This window comes from Pseudophryne corroboree, chromosome 3 (genome assembly GCF_028390025.1).
Source record: "Pseudophryne corroboree isolate aPseCor3 chromosome 3, aPseCor3.hap2, whole genome shotgun sequence".
NCBI lineage: Eukaryota > Metazoa > Chordata > Amphibia > Anura > Myobatrachidae > Pseudophryne > Pseudophryne corroboree.
The window spans coordinates 62,305,024-62,327,681 of NC_086446.1; the positions used below are offsets into that span (position 1 = coordinate 62,305,024).

The window sequence follows — 22,658 nt, forward strand, 5'->3', positions numbered from 1 at the left end:
TCAATTTTGTTCCAGTTGATGATTCTCTCTTTCCAACTTTTGTACTGTGTATTTCAGTTCTGCAACAGGTTGGAATGTGGTTCCCAGCTTGTGCTCTGTTTCAGAGACACGCTGGGTAATGCTATATAGCTGTGCCATGATATTAGAAATAGCCTGTGTTAATAGTGGCTCCATGGGTGATTTGATGGCCTCTTCTATGTCCTTATATCTAATTTGGATATCAGTGGTATGGTGTACCTGTAGGGAAGCCAATTCTTCCTATGGTGCTACTGCTTTTTTGTTCACTTGCATCACAGCTTTTGCTTATGCAACTGGCGCCATTTTAGATTTAGGCCAGCGATTCTCCTGGCACAGGATTTGTGGTGACGGGCAGACAGGAATTTGTACATAGACAGGGTGTGCAATGGAGCTTTGTGATGGGGCTGCTCAGATGGATAGCGTATTTAAAAAAAGAATTGAAAAATGCGTAGGTGATCTCTAATCATAAACCAGTAGAGTCATTTTGATTGCCTGCAATGGAGCCGATGCCTCGCACCTTGAGATTTCCCTCTTATTTGTATCAATCCAATCATTGTTGCCGATTTTTTTTAATGTCATTGGCTTGACTATGTACAAATGAATATTGAAAAATGAAGGGACCCTTTGCTTTTTTGGGAGGCCTCTAAGTCTCTGATGCAGGGACATATTATCTCTTATGTGGCACGCTGAAACAGAAAATATAGGGAGAAATGGTTCTTTTCATACAGCAAGCTTGTTTTTTTGGCAAGTTTACTATTTGAATGCATAGACACTCACAGCCTATACCCAATCTAAACAACTGTTGAACAACCTTCTGTTATCCCAGGCTCAACTCAGATATTACTGATGGGGCAGAAAGACATGCTGGCTATTATCTAATCTCATTTAATCTTACCATCGTCTGATTAATATTGTATTTACCGGGTGTGGTCTAGGTCCTCACCTTTGACAAAGACACCAGACATCACCAAAGCTTTTCATAAATGCTATAGTGATCTCTATGCTGCTGTTCCTTCTCATCCAAATAATTTGCAGGAACATGTGTGTGAGGCGCAGTTACCCCATCTGTCCTCAAATCAGATAGCATATCTAGATGCGGAGATTACTACAGAAAAAATCACTGCAGTGATCTCTGCTATACACAGGCATAAGACTCCTGACTTCTTACACTTTACACATGTGGAACAGGGAGGGACTCTGCTCTCACATACAGAAGTGACAGTGCTGTTACAAGCGCTTCGAGGGTGTATATAAAATAATATGATTCACCATTTTCCCTTTTCCGCAGCTTTTTTAGCATAAATGCATTCCTCATGTGCATGTAAAGGAAAAATGGAAACAAATTCTTATGGTGAAGTACAGTTTGTAACTGCACTGTCACTTTTGTATTTGAACGTTTTATGTGGTGGGGGTTGAGAGTATCCTCCTGTGACAAAGTACGGGTTTACTTGCTGCTAATGAGCGCACTCTTGTCACCTCCTTTCATTTCTTCCATCTATTGTAGGGACTCTGCTCTGTTCAAGGGCAGATTTTTCACAAGTCAACGTAAGCAGCTTCCTGGGGCCCACCAAGTGCCCAAATTAGTATTTTTTTAATAAAAAAAAAGACCCAGAGGGCCTGAATTCCTGGAATGGGCTACACTACAGGGCTTCAATTATACCCCTTTCAGACCACCTGAGGAGGGGAGCCTGACACGGGATCTCCCTGTGTGCGACCCACCTCAGGCACCTTTAAGACTGCAGTCAGCAGCCCGGCATATTGCCGGGTTGCTGATGTCAGAGGTGACGCAGCGGGGTCGGCGCTTGGACATTACATGATCTCCAAGCGCCACCCGTACACTCACAGTGAACGGGAAATGGGTCGCATCGACCCAGCTCCTGTTCACACCACAGAGTGAGCCGGGTTGAAAACGTGATCAACCCTGCTCACTACCCGAGTTGGAATGGGTGGTCTTCAGTATGCCGGCGGTCGGGCTCCCGGTGACCAGCATACCGGCGCTGGGAGCCCGAGCGCCGGCATACCGACACTTATTTTCCCTCGTGGGTGTCCACGACCCCCCTAGAGGGAGAATAAAATAGTGTGGCGCGCGTGTCGGTAAGCCGGCGGTCGGGCTCCCGGCGCCGGTATGCTGGTCGCCGGGAGCCCGACCGCCGGCATATCATAGTGAACCCGTTGGAATACCTGGTCATTTCACCTGTTATTTCAACTCTGCCACCTTTCACACCGCACATGAACACGGGTTATGCACGCTCATGTGCCAATAACCAGTGTTCTAGCTGGCGGTCTGAAAGGGGTATTAGAGAGTTTTGATAGGCCAGCACTGAGGCACTGGCAGGCAGCAAGGCAGTTCTGCTCAAAATTACAGTATAGTAGTGGCAGAACTTCCTGCATAGAACTCTCTGTACTCTCAGCCAATCACAAGGGACACAGGTGCAGTGGCAGAACTTGTGGTGCAAAAATATACTTTGGACCCCCTCCTCTGCTCCCCAAGTTCATAATATGCCACCTGCCAGTGGATGATGGGGAGAGGGGGGCCCATCCCTTGTGCTTTCCTAGTTTGGCACTCAATCAGGCAGGCTCTGATTGTGCCAGTTACACTGGCTGTAAGCTGCCTTTAATTCATTCATATTGGATTAGTGGCAATAATCAGCTTTGATCATTGGTGCTTATAAGTGGCAGGACTGCCCTACCAGTCCAGCTCAGATGTCAGCCCACCTCCGTAATGTAAGGGGCAGGTTCCTCAGGCACTGTGGCCCTCCCTGCTCGGTGTGCTAGGACAGTTGCATGACATTTCTCATAATGGTTGGGCAGCAGACCAGGGGAAAACTCATTGCTGCTCTGGGAAGCAGTGGGCCCCTTAATTCCCAGGGGCCCTGATGCAATGCACCTCCTGCACCAATGGTTGTTCATCCCCTGCACAGGCGCATGTGCTAAGAACCTCCAGTCAGGACTTAGCACATTCTGCTCTGACTCCCCCTGCTCTGCAGCATGGGAATGAGGCAGAGAGATACTGATTGCTGTGCAGGAAGCCTAACACATGCAGTATACAGTGGTGATCTAGACACATGTAGCATATTACAGATAATCTATGGACAGTGGTCAGGTCACTGAGAATATAGTGATCACTCTATTTCAGGTGTATGATATCAGTGTGAATTCAGTAGTGATCAGTGTGTACTAGGTGTCTGATATTAGTATGGCCTGTGTATAGGAGGCATGTAGTGTCAGTGGGACTTGTGTATAGTGATCAGTGTTGATGGAGGGCGGCCTGAACCATTAGTGCCTAGAACCCAAAGCAGTCTTAAGCTGGCCATACACCTAAAAATGTAGTATTCAATCTGGCTGTTTGCATTAAAAATCTGGTAATATATGGGAGCAAATGACAATTGACCATTTGTTCCGAAATGATGGGAAACTGTCAAAAATTGTCATTTGGACAAATTGGTTACATCAAATGAATTTAACCAATATGTCTGATTGACTATTTTTGTCTATTTTTCAGTGTTTGGGAGTAAATGGTCAATTATCATTTGCTCCCATACATTACCAGATTTTCACTCCAACCAGCCAGATCGGACAATAAATCTTATATGGCCAGTCCTAATCTGATTCTGTTGGCTAACTAATTGATACTTGCTCTAAAAAATACGCTTTGCTACTTGATTTTCTATTCTCAGAAAATTTGGCCTTTCCTTCTCCATGCCCAATATTATGCTAGCAGAAAATTATACCAGCTGTAGACTGGGGCAACCCTCTCTTATTGAGATCTCCTCCAGCCTGAGGAGCAATTTCTCTTCATTACGGGTTTTGAAGGACTCTTCTATATCATTTGACCCTTCAAGCACTTATTGTACAGTCGTTGGTGCACTTTCCCTTTTTATCAGCAAAAGACCTCCTTAAAATGCTATCATACTCTAGAACCACTTTCTCTGTTGCTAAATATGACAGTGTTTCTTAAGATTTTTAACTTTTCTACCCTCATAGTGGATTAATTATGGGTATTTTTGATAGCTCTGTGTGCCCCAAGTGTCACCAAACTTCTGCTGATTTATACCATTGTCTATGGGGTCGTCCCTTAATTAGACATTTTTGGTTATACATCTGCAGATTATCCTCTACTCAGTTAATTATGCACCTCTGACAACTGAATGATTTCTTTTTGGTATCCGGCAATCTGTTATTAGAGTCTCGAAAGAAGCCAAGACATTGTTGTTGGATGTAAGAAAGATGCTTTGAATAAACTGCCGTGCGCCACAGGAGCAGCCTTCTGGTCTCAAACTGGAGAAAAACAAGAGTGTCACCTGGCACTCTATGTAGATACCGTCACAAAAGTTCCCAATTGAGTCCACGGGCGCTCATACAACAAAAGAAGAAAAGAAAAGAACAACCATAGTGTACTCTATTTTTCCCCATATAATCCAATGAAATGTATATATAAGTAAGTAATTACTCGTACCCCACGGATTGGTCTACCGTTTTACAGGTAGACAAACACACTTTTCTAAGGAGCTGGATATCACCAGTCTGGACTCTCTTCTATCAGGATCTCCTTACAGATTATATCCATACCAAAAAAAAGAAAAAATTCCTGATAGTGCAACACCATTTTATTACTTTAAAATAAACTTTAAAACAAAATTCTGGGGGATATGAAATGGTCTCTCACCAATGGAAAAGGTCTACTACAAGAGCAGACAAAAACAGCATAGGTTAGATGTCAAACACAGGCGTCCCTGGAACCAGCTGTCCAAATCACATGGAAAGGTTTCCACACCGTCTCCCCACCTTCTCTAGAACTGTTTATGGACTGGTTGGAGGCATCTCTCCAGAAGGAAACTTATACAAACATTATCTTTGCTATGTGGGAAAGTTTTGCTGATAATCTACAGATGGGTCCACATTTATCTTGACTTTTAATAGGATTAACTGAGACTGGCCAATCAGACTTAATCCCCTGCTGTATTGTTCTCTGTATTGTATTGCAGTTGAGAACAATAGATGAAGGGTTTATGCTAATAAATCATGTTGTAACTAGGTGCAGAAAACTAGTCAAGATAACCGTGGACCCATCTGTATCTCACACCACTAAGGAATCTATTTACCACTACTGTACCAGCCTATAGTACGAGACCCATATGTACTTACAAGACCCGCCAAATACTTTATTAATCAATTTTTAGATTATTTTTTTTGTTATATGCTTCATGATATGTTGTGTGTTGTGTAACCCCCTCAGCACATTGTACATGACTTAATCTGATGTACTGTATCTGGATTTTCTATTTTCCTCAATGACGTTTTCTATGTGAATATAACTACTGCACTCTGCTTATGCTTTAGCAATGCAAAATTAGTTTAGTTTTCTTTTTAATGTAATCTAATTTATACTTTTGAAATTATGACAAAATAAGACCCAAACCTGATGCATCCAAACTCTCCCCAATTAGTCCAAATTAAACCCTGAACTACACAGAAATTCCAACTTTTGGGTGAAGCTATGCTCCTTTTGAAGTCCAAGTGTGTGGATATGTCATTTAACTAAAATGTGTATTATTTAAAAAACAGATCATGGGATTACCTGTCAAATCATGTGCTAAGAATGTGGGCTGAGGGCTTTAATATTACATTTCTTGGTTGAGGAATGTCCATGCAAAAGTTAGACATTTTTATTCAGGGTCATCAATCCCATCCGTGTCCCCAGTAAGTAGAGATGAGCGGGTTCGGTTTCTCTGAATCCGAACCCGCACGAACTTCATGTTTTTTTTCACGGGTCCGAGCGACTCGGATCTTCCCGCCTTGCTCGGTTAACCCGAGCGCGCCCGAACGTCATCATGACGCTGTCGGATTCTCGCGAGACTCGGATTCTATATAAGGAGCCGCGCGTCGCCGCCATTTTCACACGTGCATTGAGATTGATAGGGAGAGGACGTGGCTGGCGTCCTCTCCATTTAGATTAGAAGAGAGAGAGAGAGAGATTGACCTGATTTACTGGAGCTTAGGAGTACTGTAGAACTGTAGAGAGTGCAGAGTTTACTAGTAGTGACTGACCACAGTGACCACCAGACAGTGCAGTTTTATTTAATATATCCGTTCTCTGCCTGAAAAAAACGATACACAGTGACTCAGTCTGTGTGCACTGCTCAGCCCAGTGTGCTGCATCATCTATGTATATCTGACTGTGCTCAGCTCACACAGCTTATAATTGTGGGGGAGACTGGGGAGCACTGCAGTGCCAGTTATAGGTTATAGCAGGAGCCAGGAGTACATATTATTATTAAAATTAAACAGTGCACACTTTTGCTGCAGGAGTGCCACTGCCAGTGTGACTGACCAGTGACCTGACCACACTGACCACCAGTATAGTTAGTAGTATACTATATTGTGATTGCCTGAAAAAGTTAAACACTCGTCGTGTGACTTCACTTGTGTGGTGTTTTTTTTTTTATTCTATAAAAAACTCATTCTGCTGACAGACAGTGTCCAGCAGGTCCGTCATTATATAATATATACCTGTCCGGCTGCAGTAGTGATATAAATATATTTTTTATATCATTATTTATCATCCAGTCGCAGCAGACACAGTACGGTAGTTCACGGCTGTAGCTACCTCTGTGTCGGCACTCGGCAGTCCGTCCATAATTGTATACCACCTACCCGTGGTTTTTTTTTCTTTCTTCTTTATACATACATACTACTACTACATCTCTTTATCAACCAGTCTATATTAGCAGCAGACACAGTACAGTACGGTAGTCCACGGCTGTAGCTACCTCTGTGTCGGCACTCGGCAGTCCGTCCATAATTGTATACCACCTACCCGTGGTTTTTTTTTCTTTCTTCTTTATACATACATACTACTACTACATCTCTTTATCAACCAGTCTATATTAGCAGCAGACACAGTACAGTACGGTAGTCCACGGCTGTAGCTACCTCTGTGTCGGCACTCGGCAGTCCGTCCATAATTGTATACTAGTATCCATCCATCTCCATTGTTTACCTGAGGTGCCTTTTAGTTGTGCCTATTAAAATATGGAGAACAAAAATGTTGAGGTTCCAAAATTAGGGAAAGATCAAGATCCACTTCCACCTCGTGCTGAAGCTGCTGCCACTAGTCATGGCCGAGACGATGAAATGCCAGCAACGTCGTCTGCCAAGGCCGATGCCCAATGTCATAGTACAGAGCATGTCAAATCCAAAACACCAAATATCAGTAAAAAAAGGACTCCAAAACCTAAAATAAAATTGTCGGAGGAGAAGCGTAAACTTGCCAATATGCCATTTACCACACGGAGTGGCAAGGAACGGCTGAGGCCCTGGCCTATGTTCATGGCTAGTGGTTCAGCTTCACATGAGGATGGAGGCACTCAGCCTCTCGCTAGAAAAATGAAAAGACTCAAGCTGGCAAAAGCAGTAGCACCGCAAAGAACTGTGCGTTCTTCGAAATCCCAAATCCACAAGGAGAGTCCAATTGTGTCGGTTGCGATGCCTGACCTTCCCAACACTGGACGTGAAGAGCATGCGCCTTCCACCATTTGCACGCCCCCCTGCAAGTGCTGGAAGGAGCACCCGCAGTCCAGTTCCTGATAGTCAGATTGAAGATGTCAGTGTTGAAGTACACCAGGATGAGGAGGATATGGGTGTTGCTGGCGCTGGGGAGGAAATTGACCAGGAGGATTCTGATGGTGAGGTGGTTTGTTTAAGTCAGGCACCCGGGGAGACACCTGTTGTCCGTGGGAGGAATATGGCCGTTGACATGCCTGGTGAAAATACCAAAAAAATCAGCTCTTCGGTGTGGAAGTATTTCACCAGAAATGCGGACAACAGGTGTCAAGCCGTGTGTTCCCTTTGTCAAGCTGTAATAAGTAGGGGTAAGGACGTTAACCACCTCGGAACATCCTCCCTTATACGTCACCTGCAGCGCATTCATAATAAGTCAGTGACAAGTTCAAAAACTTGGGCCGACAGCGGAAGCAGTCCACTGACCAGTAAATCCCTTCCTCTTGTAACCAAGCTCACGCAAACCACCCCACCAACTCCCTCAGTGTCAATTTCCTCCTTCCCCAGGAATGCCAATAGTCCTGCAGGCCATGTCACTGGCAATTCTGATGATTCCTCTCCTGCCTGGGATTCCTCCGATGCATCCTTGCGTGTAACGCCTACTGCTGCTGTTGTTGCTGCTGGGAGTCGATGTTCATCCCAGAGGGGAAGTCGTAAGCCCACTTGTACTACTTCCAGTAAGCAATTGACTGTTCAACAGTCCTTTGCGAGGAAGATGAAATATCACAGCAGTCATCCTGCTGCAAAGCGGATAACTGAGGCCTTGACAACTATGTTGGTGTTAGACGTGCGTCCGGTATCCGCCGTTAGTTCACAGGGAACTAGACAATTTATTGAGGCAGTGTGCCCCCGTTACCAAATACCATCTAGGTTACACTTCTGTAGGCAGGCGATACCGAGAATGTACACGGACCTCAGAAAAAGACTCACCAGTGTCCTAAAAAATGCAGCTGTACCCAATGTCCACTTAACCACGGACATGTGGACAAGTGGAGCAGGGCAGGGTCAGGACTATATGACTGTGACAGCCCACTGGGTAGATGTATGGACTCCCGCCGCAAGAACAGCAGCGGCGGCACCAGTAGCAGCATCTCGCAAACGCCAACTCTTTCCTAGGCAGGCTACGCTTTGTATCACCGGTTTCCAGAATACGCACACAGCTGAAAACCTCTTACGGCAACTGAGGAAGATCATCGCGGAATGGCTTACCCCAATTGGACTCTCCTGTGGATTTGTGGCATCGGACAACGCCAGCAATATTGTGTGTGCATTAAATATGGGCAAATTCCAGCACGTCCCATGTTTTGCACATACCTTGAATTTGGTGGTGCAGAATTTTTTAAAAAACGACAGGGGCGTGCAAGAGATGCTGTCGGTGGCCAGAAGAATTGCGGGACACTTTCGGCGTACAGGCACCACGTACAGAAGACTGGAGCACCACCAAAAACTACTGAACCTGCCCTGCCATCATCTGAAGCAAGAAGTGGTAATGAGGTGGAATTCAACCCTCTATATGCTTCAGAGGTTGGAGGAGCAGCAAAAGGCCATTCAAGCCTATACAATTGAGCACGATATAGGAGGTGGAATGCACCTGTCTCAAGCGCAGTGAAGAATGATTTCAACGTTGTGCAAGGTTCTGATGCCCTTTGAACTTGCCACACGTGAAGTCAGTTCAGACACTGCCAGCCTGAGTCAGGTCATTCCCCTCATCAGGCTTTTGCAGAAGAAGCTGGAGACATTGAAGGAGGAGCTAACACGGAGCGATTCCGCTAGGCATGTGGGACTTGTGGATGGAGCCCTTAATTCGCTTAACAAGGATTCACGGGTGGTCAATCTGTTGAAATCAGAGCACTACATTTTGGCCACCGTGCTCGATCCTAGATTTAAAGCCTACCTTGGATCTCTCTTTCCGGCAGACACAAGTCTGCTGGGGTTGAAAGACCTGCTGGTGAGAAAATTGTCAAGTCAAGCGGAACGCGACCTGTCAACAACATCTCCTCCTTCACATTCTCCCGCAACTGGGGGTGCGAGGAAAAGGCTCAGAATTCCGAGCCCACCCGCTGGCGGTGATGCAGGGCAGTCTGGAGCGACTGCTGATGCTGACATCTGGTCCGGACTGAAGGACCTGACAACGATTACGGACATGTCGTCTACTGTCACTGCATATGATTCTCTCAACATTGAAAGAATGGTGGAGGATTATATGAGTGACCGCATCCAAGTAGGCACGTCACACAGTCCGTACTTATACTGGCAGGAAAAAGAGGCAATTTGGAGGCCCTTGCACAAACTGGCTTTATTCTACCTAAGTTGCCCTCCCACAAGTGTGTACTCCGAAAGAGTGTTTAGTGCCGCCGCTCACCTTGTCAGCAATCGGCGTACGAGGTTACATCCAGAAAATGTGGAGAAGATGATGTTCATTAAAATGAATTATAATCAATTCCTCCGCGGAGACATTGACCAGCAGCAATTGCCTCCACAAAGTACACAGGGAGCTGAGATGGTGGATTCCAGTGGGGACGAATTGATAATCTGTGAGGAGGGGGATGTACACGGTGATATATCGGAGGATGATGATGAGGTGGACATCTTGCCTCTTTAGAGCCAGTTTGTGCAAGGAGAGATTAATTGCTTCTTTTTTGGTGGGGGTCCAAACCAACCCGTCATATCAGTCACAGTCGTGTGGCAGACCCTGTCACTGAAATGATGGGTTGGTTAAAGTGTGCATGTCCTGTTTATACAACATAAGGGTGGGTGGGAGGGCCCAAGGACAATTCCATCTTGCACCTCTTTTTTTCTTTGCGTCATGTGCTGTTTGGGGAGGGTTTTTTGGAAGGGCCATCCTGCGTGACACTGCAGTGCCACTCCTAGATGGGCCCGGTGTTTGTGTCGGCCACTAGGGTCGCTAATCTTACTCACACAGCTACCTCATTGCGCCTCTTTTTTTCTTTGCGTCATGTGCTGTTTGGGGAGGGTTTTTTGGAAGGGCCATCCTGCGTGACACTGCAGTGCCACTCCTAAATGGGCCAGGTGTTTGTGTCGGCCACTAGGGTCGCTTAGCTTAGTCATCCAGCGACCTCGGTGCAAATTTTAGGACTAAAAATAATATTGTGAAGTGTGAGGTATTCAGAATAGACTGAAAATGAGTGGAAATTATGGTTTTTGAGGTTAATAATAATATGGGATCAAAATGACCCCCAAATTCTATGATTTAAGCTGTTTTTTAGGGTTTTTTGAAAAAAACACCCGAATCCAAAACACACCCGAATCCGACAAAAAAAATTCGGTGAGGTTTTGCCAAAACGCGGTCGAACCCAAAACACGGCCGCGGAACCGAACCCAAAACCAAAACACAAAACCCGAAAAATTTCAGGCGCTCCTCTCTACCAGTAAGGTGGATGGGGTCATGGTGATGGTTATCTTGCCCCTTGGACAAGTGCCTCTGGACACACAGGCAGGGCGACATTAACATCTAGGCAAGGTAGACTTCCAAGGTTTTTTTCTTTCAGTTATAAATGTATGCTGATGCAAGGAATATAAGGATAAGCAATGAACTAATCCAAATCCCCTTTCTCTCATCAGTTTATGGTGCTGTGGTGTAACCTCCTCCTGCTGTGATGACCTCTGCTCTGTTATTACCACAAACCGGTCACTGACCAAACTGGACCTGAACTATAACTTTATCCAGGACTGTAAAGCAAAACTTCAGGAGTGTGTGAGGCCCCCTCTGGAGCTTCTGGTGTAAGATTAACATCCATTCAGTGTATTACATTTGAAAGTGTATTTATTATACTTGCATGGCATGTGTGATCTGGTTTGCCTGCATCTGTGCATTTGGTTTGTGAGTTTAATATTAATGTTCGACTGAGTTAATATATGTGATCAAGTTCTATCCCTCCCATGTATTATTACCCAGCACTCAGTCTGACAGGACAGTAATACTAGACCTCCTATGAAGTCTATTTCAGTTTTCCCTCATTATTGCTTTCCTTGAGATTTCTACCCCTTAATTCTCCTGTTTTCAGGTGATACATATATAGTAAATGCACATATGCCCATTTACTGGCTGGTTGCACCAGAGGCTTTTTATTGGAATTAAGCTGGGAGAAACCTTATGCTGTATTTGCATAGGTTTGCATAGCAGCTCTACCATTCCAGACCACATCTGGATGACTGACCTGTGAGTTGAGCCAAATAATCATGAGTCTTCTAATGGCAAACAGGGGCTGTATATCTGAAATAAGAACGGCATACACTCCGTGCGTGGGAGTGTTCAGGGTAAGGAGATGGGAGGAGGCAACAGAGCTTTTCTATGGTGTTCTTACCTCATTTTTGTTCTGGCTGACATTGGGAGAATCTGATGTCTGTAGAAGTGAAGAGTACCTCTGTGGATGCCTTTCTTGCAAAAGTGTAAGTGCCAGAGGAGAGGAAAGCCCCATACCCACCTATATACTGTAGCTGTGACTCTCAGATGGAGCAAAATGGGGCAATGGAATAGAAAACAATGCAGCAGCCAAGTTAAAAGATATAACAAAAGCAACTAGAGAAATGCCCCAACAACTTAACTTTCATTGGTGACCTGGCTGCCGGTAAACGTAGTTGCAGGGCAAGTCAAGGCAAGTTTACTATGCACAATATCTGCTTAATGACAAAAAGGATATTGAACCCTTTAACTGGTTATTATTTCCTATGGGCACCAGGTTTTGGCAGGAAAATAGTTATTTTTGAATGGACAATAGAGCATTGCCCAGAAACTGAGGCCAGTAATCCTTGGTGTCTAAAGAGTACCTGGACATAGTGGCCAGGGCAAATAATTTAATGGATTGTCCTCCTAATTTGTGTCAAGCTTGAATGACTTTATATGCTTAGTAGGCCAAATGCTAGAAAGAGCATGGGTGGGCCAGTTGGCCTAAAAATGTCTCTAAACTGCAGGAAAATCTAGACAACGGAGGGAAAGTAGGCCTTGTGCATACCTCAATTTACTGTCAAATGGAGATAGCATCTAAAATGTGCAGCCAAGGAGGAAACTAGGAATGTTAGTGGCAGGGGAAGGCTTCTAGGGCTCTACAGGGTTTAGTTGTGTCAAAATACAATTAAGTACTAAAACCACCTTCAGTTCATGACTTCTGGGCCTTGTCTTTATCCCAACATCTTCACTTGGGTAGGAGAGTGCAAAGTGTCAGATCTTTTTCAAATATGTAATGGAGTTGCTTACTACCTGGGTGCACACAGACAAAAATGGCAGATGTATTATCCTGTACAACACAAAACAGAGAAAAGAAGACTCTTTTTTTGGCGCACTTTATGCTAATTGATATATAGTGGAATACACAGAAACACTTGGTCCCAAAGGGCATCAACTCAGGTATTTAATTATATATATATATATATATATATATATATATACACACACCCTCTGGCAGTAAAACTCCAGGTATTACATATGATCAAGATATTAATGCACGTAACAGACCACCTGCTCATCTCTGTAAGGTAGCATCTTGCAGTCGTATTTTCTGTATTTCTTATATAGACTACAGTCATTTACTCACCATAGGGACATTGTCAGCTGTCTAAAATTCTACTTACACTGTGTACTTTTTCTTTGACAAGAGGCATTGTGACCAATTAATATCTTGATTATATGTAATACCTGGAGATTTACTGAACATACTGTGGAGCTCATTGTAGCTCATTTGGGCTTGTTTAAGAAACAGTTATTTTTCTTTATATATTTCTCCTCCCCTTTTCTACCTAAACTCTTCAAATGGACTCTCATCTGTGATCCAGGTAATACCTGCCTAACACAGGTAGCAGATCCACTGCTTACCCATACCTACAGTTCATTCTGAAGCCACTCCTCATGGTCTCTTCCACCAACTCTTCCTTCTATTTAGGTGCACTCTCATTAGTGTTGTGGCGATTCAGTCCAACCCCTACAACCATACCTTACCATCAATGCTCGATCTCATCTGATCTTGGAAGCCAAGCGGTATAGGGCTGGGTCAGTACTTGGAAGGGAGATCCCCAGGGAATACCAAGTGTTGTAGAGAAATTGGACTAATATGGTTGCGTAATTCAAGCCAAAACACTAACAGCAGGATCACCACTTCTCCTTTTTTCCACCTATGCATTAGCAAAATATAGCAGTTCATATGCGAATTTCTTATATAGAAATTTTTTTTTGTAACTAAACAGTATTGCCTTTATCAGCTTTTAACTGACCCATTGGGTCTCAGCAATACAGATTAATCTGTGCTGGTCAGTGTTAAAACAGATGCAGTACTGCCGTGTCTACATCTTTTTAACCCTCTCCATTACGAGACAGACCAGAACATCTCTTAATTTTTACCCTTGCTGATTCCTACTTATTAGGAATCTTGCCATACTGTCAATGGAATACTAATTATTTAATCTCATAATGAGAAATTAATAAAAGTTAATTTTTAAGATATTTAATGTAAAGACAAGAGTGCGCCCACACAAGAATCTTCTTTTTCTCTGTTTTGTGTTGTACATGTATCTACCTCTGACTCTGGGTGCACCACTCAGTGGACATAATTAGAATGAATACTACGTTTTAACAGATTATCCAATTTGGGTACTCATATATTTACTCTGAATTATTCGGCTTGTGCAGAATCATCACTCTGTCTCCTAGATGTATAATCTTAGAAGAGATGTTGGACCATCTCATCAGAAGAACCAATTCGTAATGAGCTCTGAAGTGCTCTAAGAGGACAGCTTCTACTCTATGTTCATGTCTAGGTTCAGAAGGTCCTAAGCTGCCTATGACAGAAATTTTATGCGCATGGCAAATAACTTCTGACCTATAAATTCAGGGCTGGAATTGAATTCATGGGCTAAGCCAGGGTTGGATTACAGTTTGTTGGGAATTCAAGGTAACTAAATTGTGGAGTCCCCTACAAACACCACCTTCCCCCCATCACCACCAGCACTCATTGTCGGTCCTCTTTTACGCTATGCTGTGCAATCCTGTGTCACAGTAAAAGTCAATTATCCCGATATGGTGGTTTCTCCAATTGCACTGCCCAGTCCCAATCACACTGATTATGACAGTATTGTTCCATCGTTATTAGTTGACATATGCAACCCTGAAGTGCAGGGACTCATAGCTAGGCACGGAGTCAATATGCCTGTGTATAACAGAAGGTTCTACCTATCCTTATCTGCTCAAAGTGGCAATGTCACATTCAGTGCACATCCTATAAGTGCTGTAGGAATAAGAACATGTTATCTCCCCATTATTTCCAGCCTCTCTGCACAAACTCTAGCAGCAACTGTAAGGTGGGGGGAATGTGAGCAAAAGCTGATGCTGAGGAACATATAATAATAGCAGGTTGGCAAAAAATCATATAAGGAAAAGCTGGTGGGAAGAGACATCACAACGAGGGTGCAGGGTTGCGGCCTGCACCCGGGTGTCACCCGCCAAGGGATGACACCAAATTGCCCACTGCTCTTCAGTGACAGGAGCAGGGTGCTGCATTATGACATTACATGTAACACCTTGCTCCTGTCACTGTGCAGAAGCTGGCTCTACACTTACAATCAATGGTCTCCGGGACCCCTGGAGTGACGAAATGGTCTGTGAAGCCACGCTTCCTATCCACAAGACTACGCCTTCTTTTTACCTGCGCTCTGCTTTGCCTTGCACTTAATGTGCCCTCCCACACTGGATGTCACTACTACCAGTAAGTCTCTGGGCAGAAGGGGTATATATGGAAAACCTAGTTAACAGTGAAGGCATGTGAGAGAAAGCTGGTTGCCAGAAGGGGCATGAGAGGACAAACTGGTTGGCAGAGTAGTCATGTAAGAAGAAAATGTGGTGGACATATGAGTCATGTGAGGAAAAGCTGGTGGGCAGAAGTGCATTTAAGTGAAAAATATGGCGGGAAGAGGGCATGTGACTGAAATCTGTTGTAAAGAGGGGATGTGAGGAAAGCTGGCTGATAGGCCATACTGTATATGGAAAAGTTAGTGGGCAAAGAGAGCACATAAGAGAAAAGCTGGTGGACAGAAGAGCATGTAAGGAAAAAAGCTGGTGGAAAAAGTGGCATGTGACTGAGAAGATGGTGGGTAGAGGGACATGTGAGACTAAAAGCTTTGTTGTTGTCTTTTTCAAAATCTGACATTTAGAACCCCCTAGAATCATCCATTTTCCCCTTGGCATCATAGGCGTTATCCAAAAGCAAAGCATGAGACATCTATGGAACCAAATATCTTTGAATTGGGACTGCAGTTCTGCCAACCAGGAGAAGGTAAGACCTATATGGAGTACTATAACAGTAGTAGCTATGAACACGTACCTGCTACCTCCTAGATATTCTACCAAGGAAAACATGCCCTGATGTTAAAAACACATAGGGAATGCAATTAATTCAATAGTGTTATATGTAAAATAGAAAATAGGATGCGTAGAACAGTGAAAAAAATATTACCTTCATAAATATGGGACTAAAATTCTACAATAGAAAAAAATGTCACAATATATACACTATCTATCATATATATACTAGCTGTTTGGGCATTATCGCTCACGCAAATGCAAGCCACACATCAGTAATGATGTCATTATGTCATCCTCCTTTTCATACCCTTAGTGGAAGTTTATTAAAATTCTAATTATGCAGTTTTCCTATTTCCTACCTGAAGATTACCTACAGTATGTTATATTTCAGGTTCCTAACATATCGGGAGGTAAGAGAATTAGTGGTTGGTGGGTGAGTGAGTGAGTGAGTGAGTGAGTGAGTGAGTGAGTGAGGGTTTTCACATATATATATATATATATATATATATACATATGTATAAAGAGAGAGAGATAAAGATAGAGAGAGCTATATATATATATATATATATATATATATATAAGTGATGTGCACCGGACATTTTTCGGGTTTTGTGTTTTGGTTATGGATTCAGTTCCGCTGCCGTGTTTTGGATTCGGACGCGTTTTGGCAAAACCTCCCCGAAATTTTTTTGTCGGATTCGGGTGTGTTTTGGATTCGGGTGGGTTTTTTTTAAAACCCTAAAAAACAGCTTAAATCATAGAATTTGGGGGTCATTTTGATCCCAACCTCAATAACCATAATTTCCACTAATTTCCAGTCTATTCTGAACACTAAACACATCACAATATTATTTTTAGTCCTAAAATTTGCGCCGAGGTAGCTGGATGGCTAAGCTAAGAGACCCAAGTGGCCGACACAAACACCTGGCCCATCTAGGAGTGGCACTGCAGTGTCAGACAGGATGGCACTTCAAAAAAATTGTCCCCAATCAGCACATGATGCAAAGAAAAAAAGAGGCGCACCACAGTAGCTGTGTGACTAAACTAAGCGACCCAAGTGGCCGACACAAACACCTGGCCCATCTAGGAGTGGCACTGCAGTGTCAGACAGGATGGCACTTCAAAGAAATAGTCCTCAAACAGCACATAATGCAAAAAAAATGAAAGAAAAAAAAGAGGTGCAAGATGGAATTGTCCTTGCGCCCTCCCACCCACCCTTATGTTGTATAAACAGGACATGCACACTTTAACGAACCCATCATTTCAGCGACAGGGTCTGCCACACGACTGTGACTGAAATGACTGGTTGGTTTGGGCCCCCACCAAAAAAAGAAGCAATCAATCTCTCCTTGCACAAACTGGCTCTACAGAGGCAAGATGTCCACCTCATCATCATCCTCCGATTGCTCACCCCTTTCACTGTGTACATCCCCCTCCTCACAGATTATTAATTCGTCCCCACTGGAATCCACCATCTCAGGTCCCTGTGTAGTTTCTGGAGGCAATTGCTGATGGTGAATGTATCCACGGAGGAATTGATTATAATTTATTTTGATGAACATCATCTTCTCCACATTTTCTGGAAGTAACCTCGTACGCCGATTGCTGACAAGGTGAGCGGCTGCACTAAACACTCTTTCGGAGTACACACTGGAGGGAGGGCAACGTAGGTAGAATAAAGCCATTTTGTGCAAGGGCCTCCAAATTGCCTCTTTTTCCTGCCAGTATACGTACGGACTGTCTGACGTGCATACTTGGATGCGGTCACTCATATAATCCTCCACCATTCTTTCAATGGTGACAGAATCATATGCAGTGACAGTAGACGACATGTCAGTAATCGTTGCAAGGTCCTTCAGTCCGGACCAGATGTCAGCACTCGCTCCAGACTGTCCTGCATCACCGCCAGAGGGTGGGCTCGGAATTCTTAGCCTTTTCCTCGCACCCCCAGTTGCGGGAGAATGTGAAGGAGGAGCTGTTGACGGGTCACGTTCCGCTTGACTTGACAATTTTCTCACCAGCAGGTGTTTGAAACTCTGCAGACTTGTGTCTGCCGGAAAGAGAGATACAACGTAGGTTTTAAATCTAGGATCGAGCATGGTGGCCAAAATGTAGTGCTCTGATTTCAACAGATTGACCACCCGTGAATCCTGGTTAAGCAAATTAAGGGCTCCATCCACAAGTCCCACATGCCTAGCGGAATCGTTCTGTTTTAGCTCCTCCTTCAATGTCTCCAGCTTCTTCTGCAAAAGCCTGATGAGAGGAATGACCTGACTCAGGCTGGCAGTGTCTGAACTGACTTCACGTGTGGTAAGTTCAAAGGGTTGCAGAACCTTGCACAACGTTGAAATCATTCTCCACTGCGCTTTAGTCAGGTGCATTCCCCCTCCTTTGCCTATATCGTGGGCAGATGTATAGGCTTGAATGGCCTTTTGCTGCTCCTCCATCCTCTGAAGCATATAGAGGGTTGAATTCCACCTCGTTACCACCTCTTGCTTCAGATGATGGCAGGGCAGGTTCAGGACTGTTTGGTGGTGCTCCAGTCTTCTGTACGCGGTGGCTGAATGTCGAAAGTGGCCCGCAATTCTTCGGGCGACCGACAGCATCTCGTGCACGCCCCTGTCGTTTTTTAAATAATTCTGCACCACCAAATTCAATGTATGTGCAAAACATGGGATGTGCTGGAATTTGCCCAGATGTAATGCACGCAATATTGGTGGCGTTGTCCGATGTCACAAATCCCCAGGAGAGTCCAATTGGGTAAGCCATTCTGCGATGATGTTCCTGAGTTTCCGTAAGAGGTTGTCAGCTGTGTGCCTCTTATTGAAAGCGGTGATACAAAGCGTAGCCTGCCTAGGAACGAGTTGGCGTTTGCGAGATGCTGCTACTGGTGCCGCCGCTGCTGTTCTTGCTGCGGGAGGCAATACATCTACCCAGTGGGCTGTCACAGTCATATAGTCCTGAGTCTGCCCTGCTCCACTTGTCCACATGTCCGTGGTTAAGTGGACACTGGGTACAACTGCATTTTTTAGGACACTGGTGACTCTTTTTCTGACGTTTGTGTACATTTTCGGTATCACCTGCCTAGAGAAATGGAACCTAGATGGTATTTGGTACCGGGGACACAGTACCTCAATCAAGTCTCTAGTTGCCTCTGAATTAACGGTGGATACCGGAACCACGTTTCTCACAACCCAGGCTGCCAAGGCCGGAGTTATCCGCTTTGATGACTGCTGTGATATTTCATCTTCCTCACAAAGGACTGTTGGACAGTCAATTGCTTACTGGAAGTAGTACAAGTGGTCTTCCGACTTCCCCTCTGGGATGACGATCGACTCCCAGCAGCAACAACAGCAGCGCCAGCAGCAGTAGGCGTTACACTCAAGGATGCATTGGAGGAATCCCAGGCAGGAGAGGACTCGTCAGACTTGCCAGTGACATGGCCTGCAGGACTATTGGCTCTCCTGGGTAAGGAGTTAATTGACACTGAGGGAGTTGGTGGTGTGGTTTGTAGGAGCTTGGTTACAAGAGGAAGGGATTTACTGGTCAGTGGACTGCATCCGCTGTCGCCCAAAGTTTTTGAACTTGTCACTGACTTATGATGAATGCGCTGCAGGTGACGTACAAGGGAGGATGTTCCGAGGTGGTTAACGTCCTTATCCCTACTTATTACAGCTTGACAAAGGCAACACACGGCTTGACACCTGTTGTCCGCATTTGTGTTGAAATAATTCCACACCGAAGAGCTGATTTTTTTTGTTTTTGACCAGGCATGTCAATGGCCATATTCGTCCCACGGACAACAGGTGTCTCCCCGGGTGCCTGACTTAAACAAACCACCTCACCATCAGAATCCTCCTTGTCAATTTCCTCCCCAGCGCCAGCAACACCCATATACTCATCCTGGTGTACTTCAACACTGACATCTTCAATTTGACTATCAGGAACTGGACTGCAGGTGCTCCTTCCAGCACTTGCAGGGGGCGTGCAAATGGTGGAACGCGCAAGCTCTTCCCGTCCAGTGTTGGGAAGGTCAGGCATCGCAACCGACACAATTGGACTCTCCTTGGGGATTTGTGATTTCTAAAAACGCACAGTTCTTTGCTATGCTTTTGCCAGCTTAAGTCTTTTCTTTTTTCTAGCGAGAGGATGAGTGCTTCCATCCTCATGTGAAGCTGAACCACTAGCCATGAACATAGGCCAGGGCCTCAGCCGTTCTTTGCCACTCCGTGTCGTAAATGGCATATTGGCAAGTTTACGCTTCTCCTCAGACGCTTTTAATTTTGATTTTTGGGTCATTTTACTGAACTTTTGTGTTTTGGATTTTACATGCTCTGTACTATGACATTGGGCATCGGCCTTGGCAGACGATGTTGATGGCATTTCATCATCTCGGCCATGACTAGTGGCAGCAGCTTCAGCACGAGGTGGAAGTGGATCTTGATCTTTCCCTATTTTTTTAACCTCCACATTTTTGTTCTCCATATTTTTAATGCGCACAACTAAAAGGCACCACAGGTATACAATGTAGATGGATGGATAGTATACTTAATGGATGACGAGTGACGACACAGAGGTAGGTACAGCAGTACAGTAGGTACACTGTCGCCGCCATTTTCACACGTGCATTGAGATTGATAGGGAGAGGACGTGGCTGGCGTCCTCTCCGTTTATATACGAGACAGTTGATCTGATTGCTTTGCTTGTTTATTTTACTATTGTGGGGAGGATTAGGGAGCAGCTCTTAGGAGGAGTACAGTGCAGAGTTTTGCTGATAAATGACCACCAGTTTTTTATCCGTTCTCTGCCTGAAAAAAATGCCCCATACCATATCTGTGCTCAGTGTGCTGCATGATATATCTGTGCTGAGTGCTCACACTGCTTAATTGTGGGGACTGGGGAGCAGCTATAGCAGGAGTACAGTGCACAGTTTTGCTGACAGTGACCACCAGTATACGTGTTAGGGTCTCCTGCCCTGTGCTGCCACGTCGTCATGGCAACCGGGAGACAAGTGCTAGTGGAGTAACCTGAGCGCAGCTGATACTCCGGTTCGGGTCTTTTGCTGTGCAGTGGTTATAGGCTCTGTGCACGGCAGGGGATCCGGTGCTGGTTTTTGTGCTCACAGTCTGTGAGGTCTGAGTGGGGCGTGGATAGCACCTGCTTTATAAGGCCTCTTTTCAGGGTAAGCAGATGCTGCTGAATCTTTGTTGGTTAGTCAGTTCATGAACGTTAGCCAGTACTGTGTAGCTTTGTATTTGTTTGTTGCTTACTGCAAATAGGCCTGGGAATTTGGTATTACACTCTGCCAATCCAGACCTAGCAGTAAGACTGGAGTCAGTCGTTTAGCTTGCTGGGGTTCTGTTACTACTCTGTGAACTTAGTTTGCGGCTGTATTCTAAGACTTGCCTGTCTAATCCTGTCTCACTGTGCTAGGTGTCAGGGGTCAGTTTAGTGGCAGTAAGCTAAAACCTGTGCACTGCAAGTGAGAATTAGGATTGTGGAGATTCTCCTTGTGTCTATCATTCCATCTCTGACCAAGGAGTTTACTGCCACACCCGTTGGTAACCCTTTAGGGTTTTGCTGTTGCCCTTAGCAACAGCATTTCGGGTACTCTACGTATTAAAACACAACATCTTGCTTTTTCCATCTTAGCAGTTCTAATACAAGGGAGATACCCAGTTCCTTAGCCTCTGGGCTTCTCTGTTCACTTTGTGTGTATTTTGTTACCCTATCACCTTCTGTGTACGTTATGTCATATTCCCCAGTTTGTCTGTGAGTCCATCTGTTTTGCATAACAGTTCAAACACCAGTACATTCCTGCAGACACTGGAGTGCATAACAGTTCTGACACCAGTACTTTCCTGCTGGCACTGGTGTGCATAACATATTCAGCAGCCTAATACTCCTGTTGAAATTTTGTGGGAATATGGAGCATACCCCTCAAAATACGTTGCAACAGGTGGTCGATCAGGTGCAGGTCCTGACTCGACAATTTAATGATTTGTCCATTAAAATGCACACCTCCCAGGCTGCTGGCGGAGCTCCCGCAGCAGCAGCACCTGCAGGGGTTAAGGAGCCGAAAGTAAATCTCCCGGATCATTTTTCTGGAGATCGCTCGCAGTTCTTTTGTTTCAAGGAGAGCTGCAAGCTATACTTCCGGCTTAGGCCTCAGTCTTCTGGGTCGGAGATTCAGCGGGTGGGCATAGTGATTTCCTTGCTACAAGGAGACCCACAGGTCTGGGCATATGGGTTGCAGCCTGACTGTCCGTCGCTTAAAAGTGTTGATGCTTTTTTTACGGCACTGGGCATGTTGTATGATGACCCTGACAAGACGGCCTCAGCCGAGGCTCAGATTTCGATCCTTAAGCAAGGGCGAAGGCCAGTTGAGGTTTACTGTACAGAGTTTCGGAGGTTGGCCCATGATACCCAGTGGAATGACCCAGCCCTGAGACACCAGTACCGAAGAGGTCTTTCTAACCAGATAAAGGACCAACTGGTACAATATCCCTTGCCTGATAGCTTGAATCAGCTCATGCAGTTATCCATCCGGGTGGATAGACGGCTGAGAGAGCGTAGGCTTGAAAGGGAGACTGAGATTTCCTTCCTTCCCAAGGGAACCTCAGACTCTGAGGAATTTTCTGAGGAGCCTATGCAGATTGGGGCTACCCGCCTCTCCTCGCGTGAGAAGACGCGGAGGAGACAGCAGGGGTTGTGTTTGTACTGTGGGAATAAAGGTCATGTGGTAGTATCATGCCCAGAAAAGCCGGAAAAC

General features: G+C 44.9%; 1 protein-coding gene and 1 pseudogene across 1 annotated transcript in view; both read left to right on the forward strand.

Moving 5' to 3' along the window:
- LOC135054728 (NACHT, LRR and PYD domains-containing protein 3-like) overlaps nt 1–22,658 on the forward strand; it is a 470,020-nt gene that overhangs the window by 358,249 nt on the left and 89,113 nt on the right. The window contains exons 13-14 of the mRNA XM_063958025.1: nt 11,161–11,319; nt 15,775–15,857. Of these exons, the coding sequence (XP_063814095.1) occupies nt 11,161–11,319; nt 15,775–15,857 (242 nt within the window). The remainder of the gene's footprint in view (nt 1–11,160; nt 11,320–15,774; nt 15,858–22,658) is intronic.
- LOC134896036 (5S ribosomal RNA) lies at nt 13,513–13,631 on the forward strand (annotated as a pseudogene).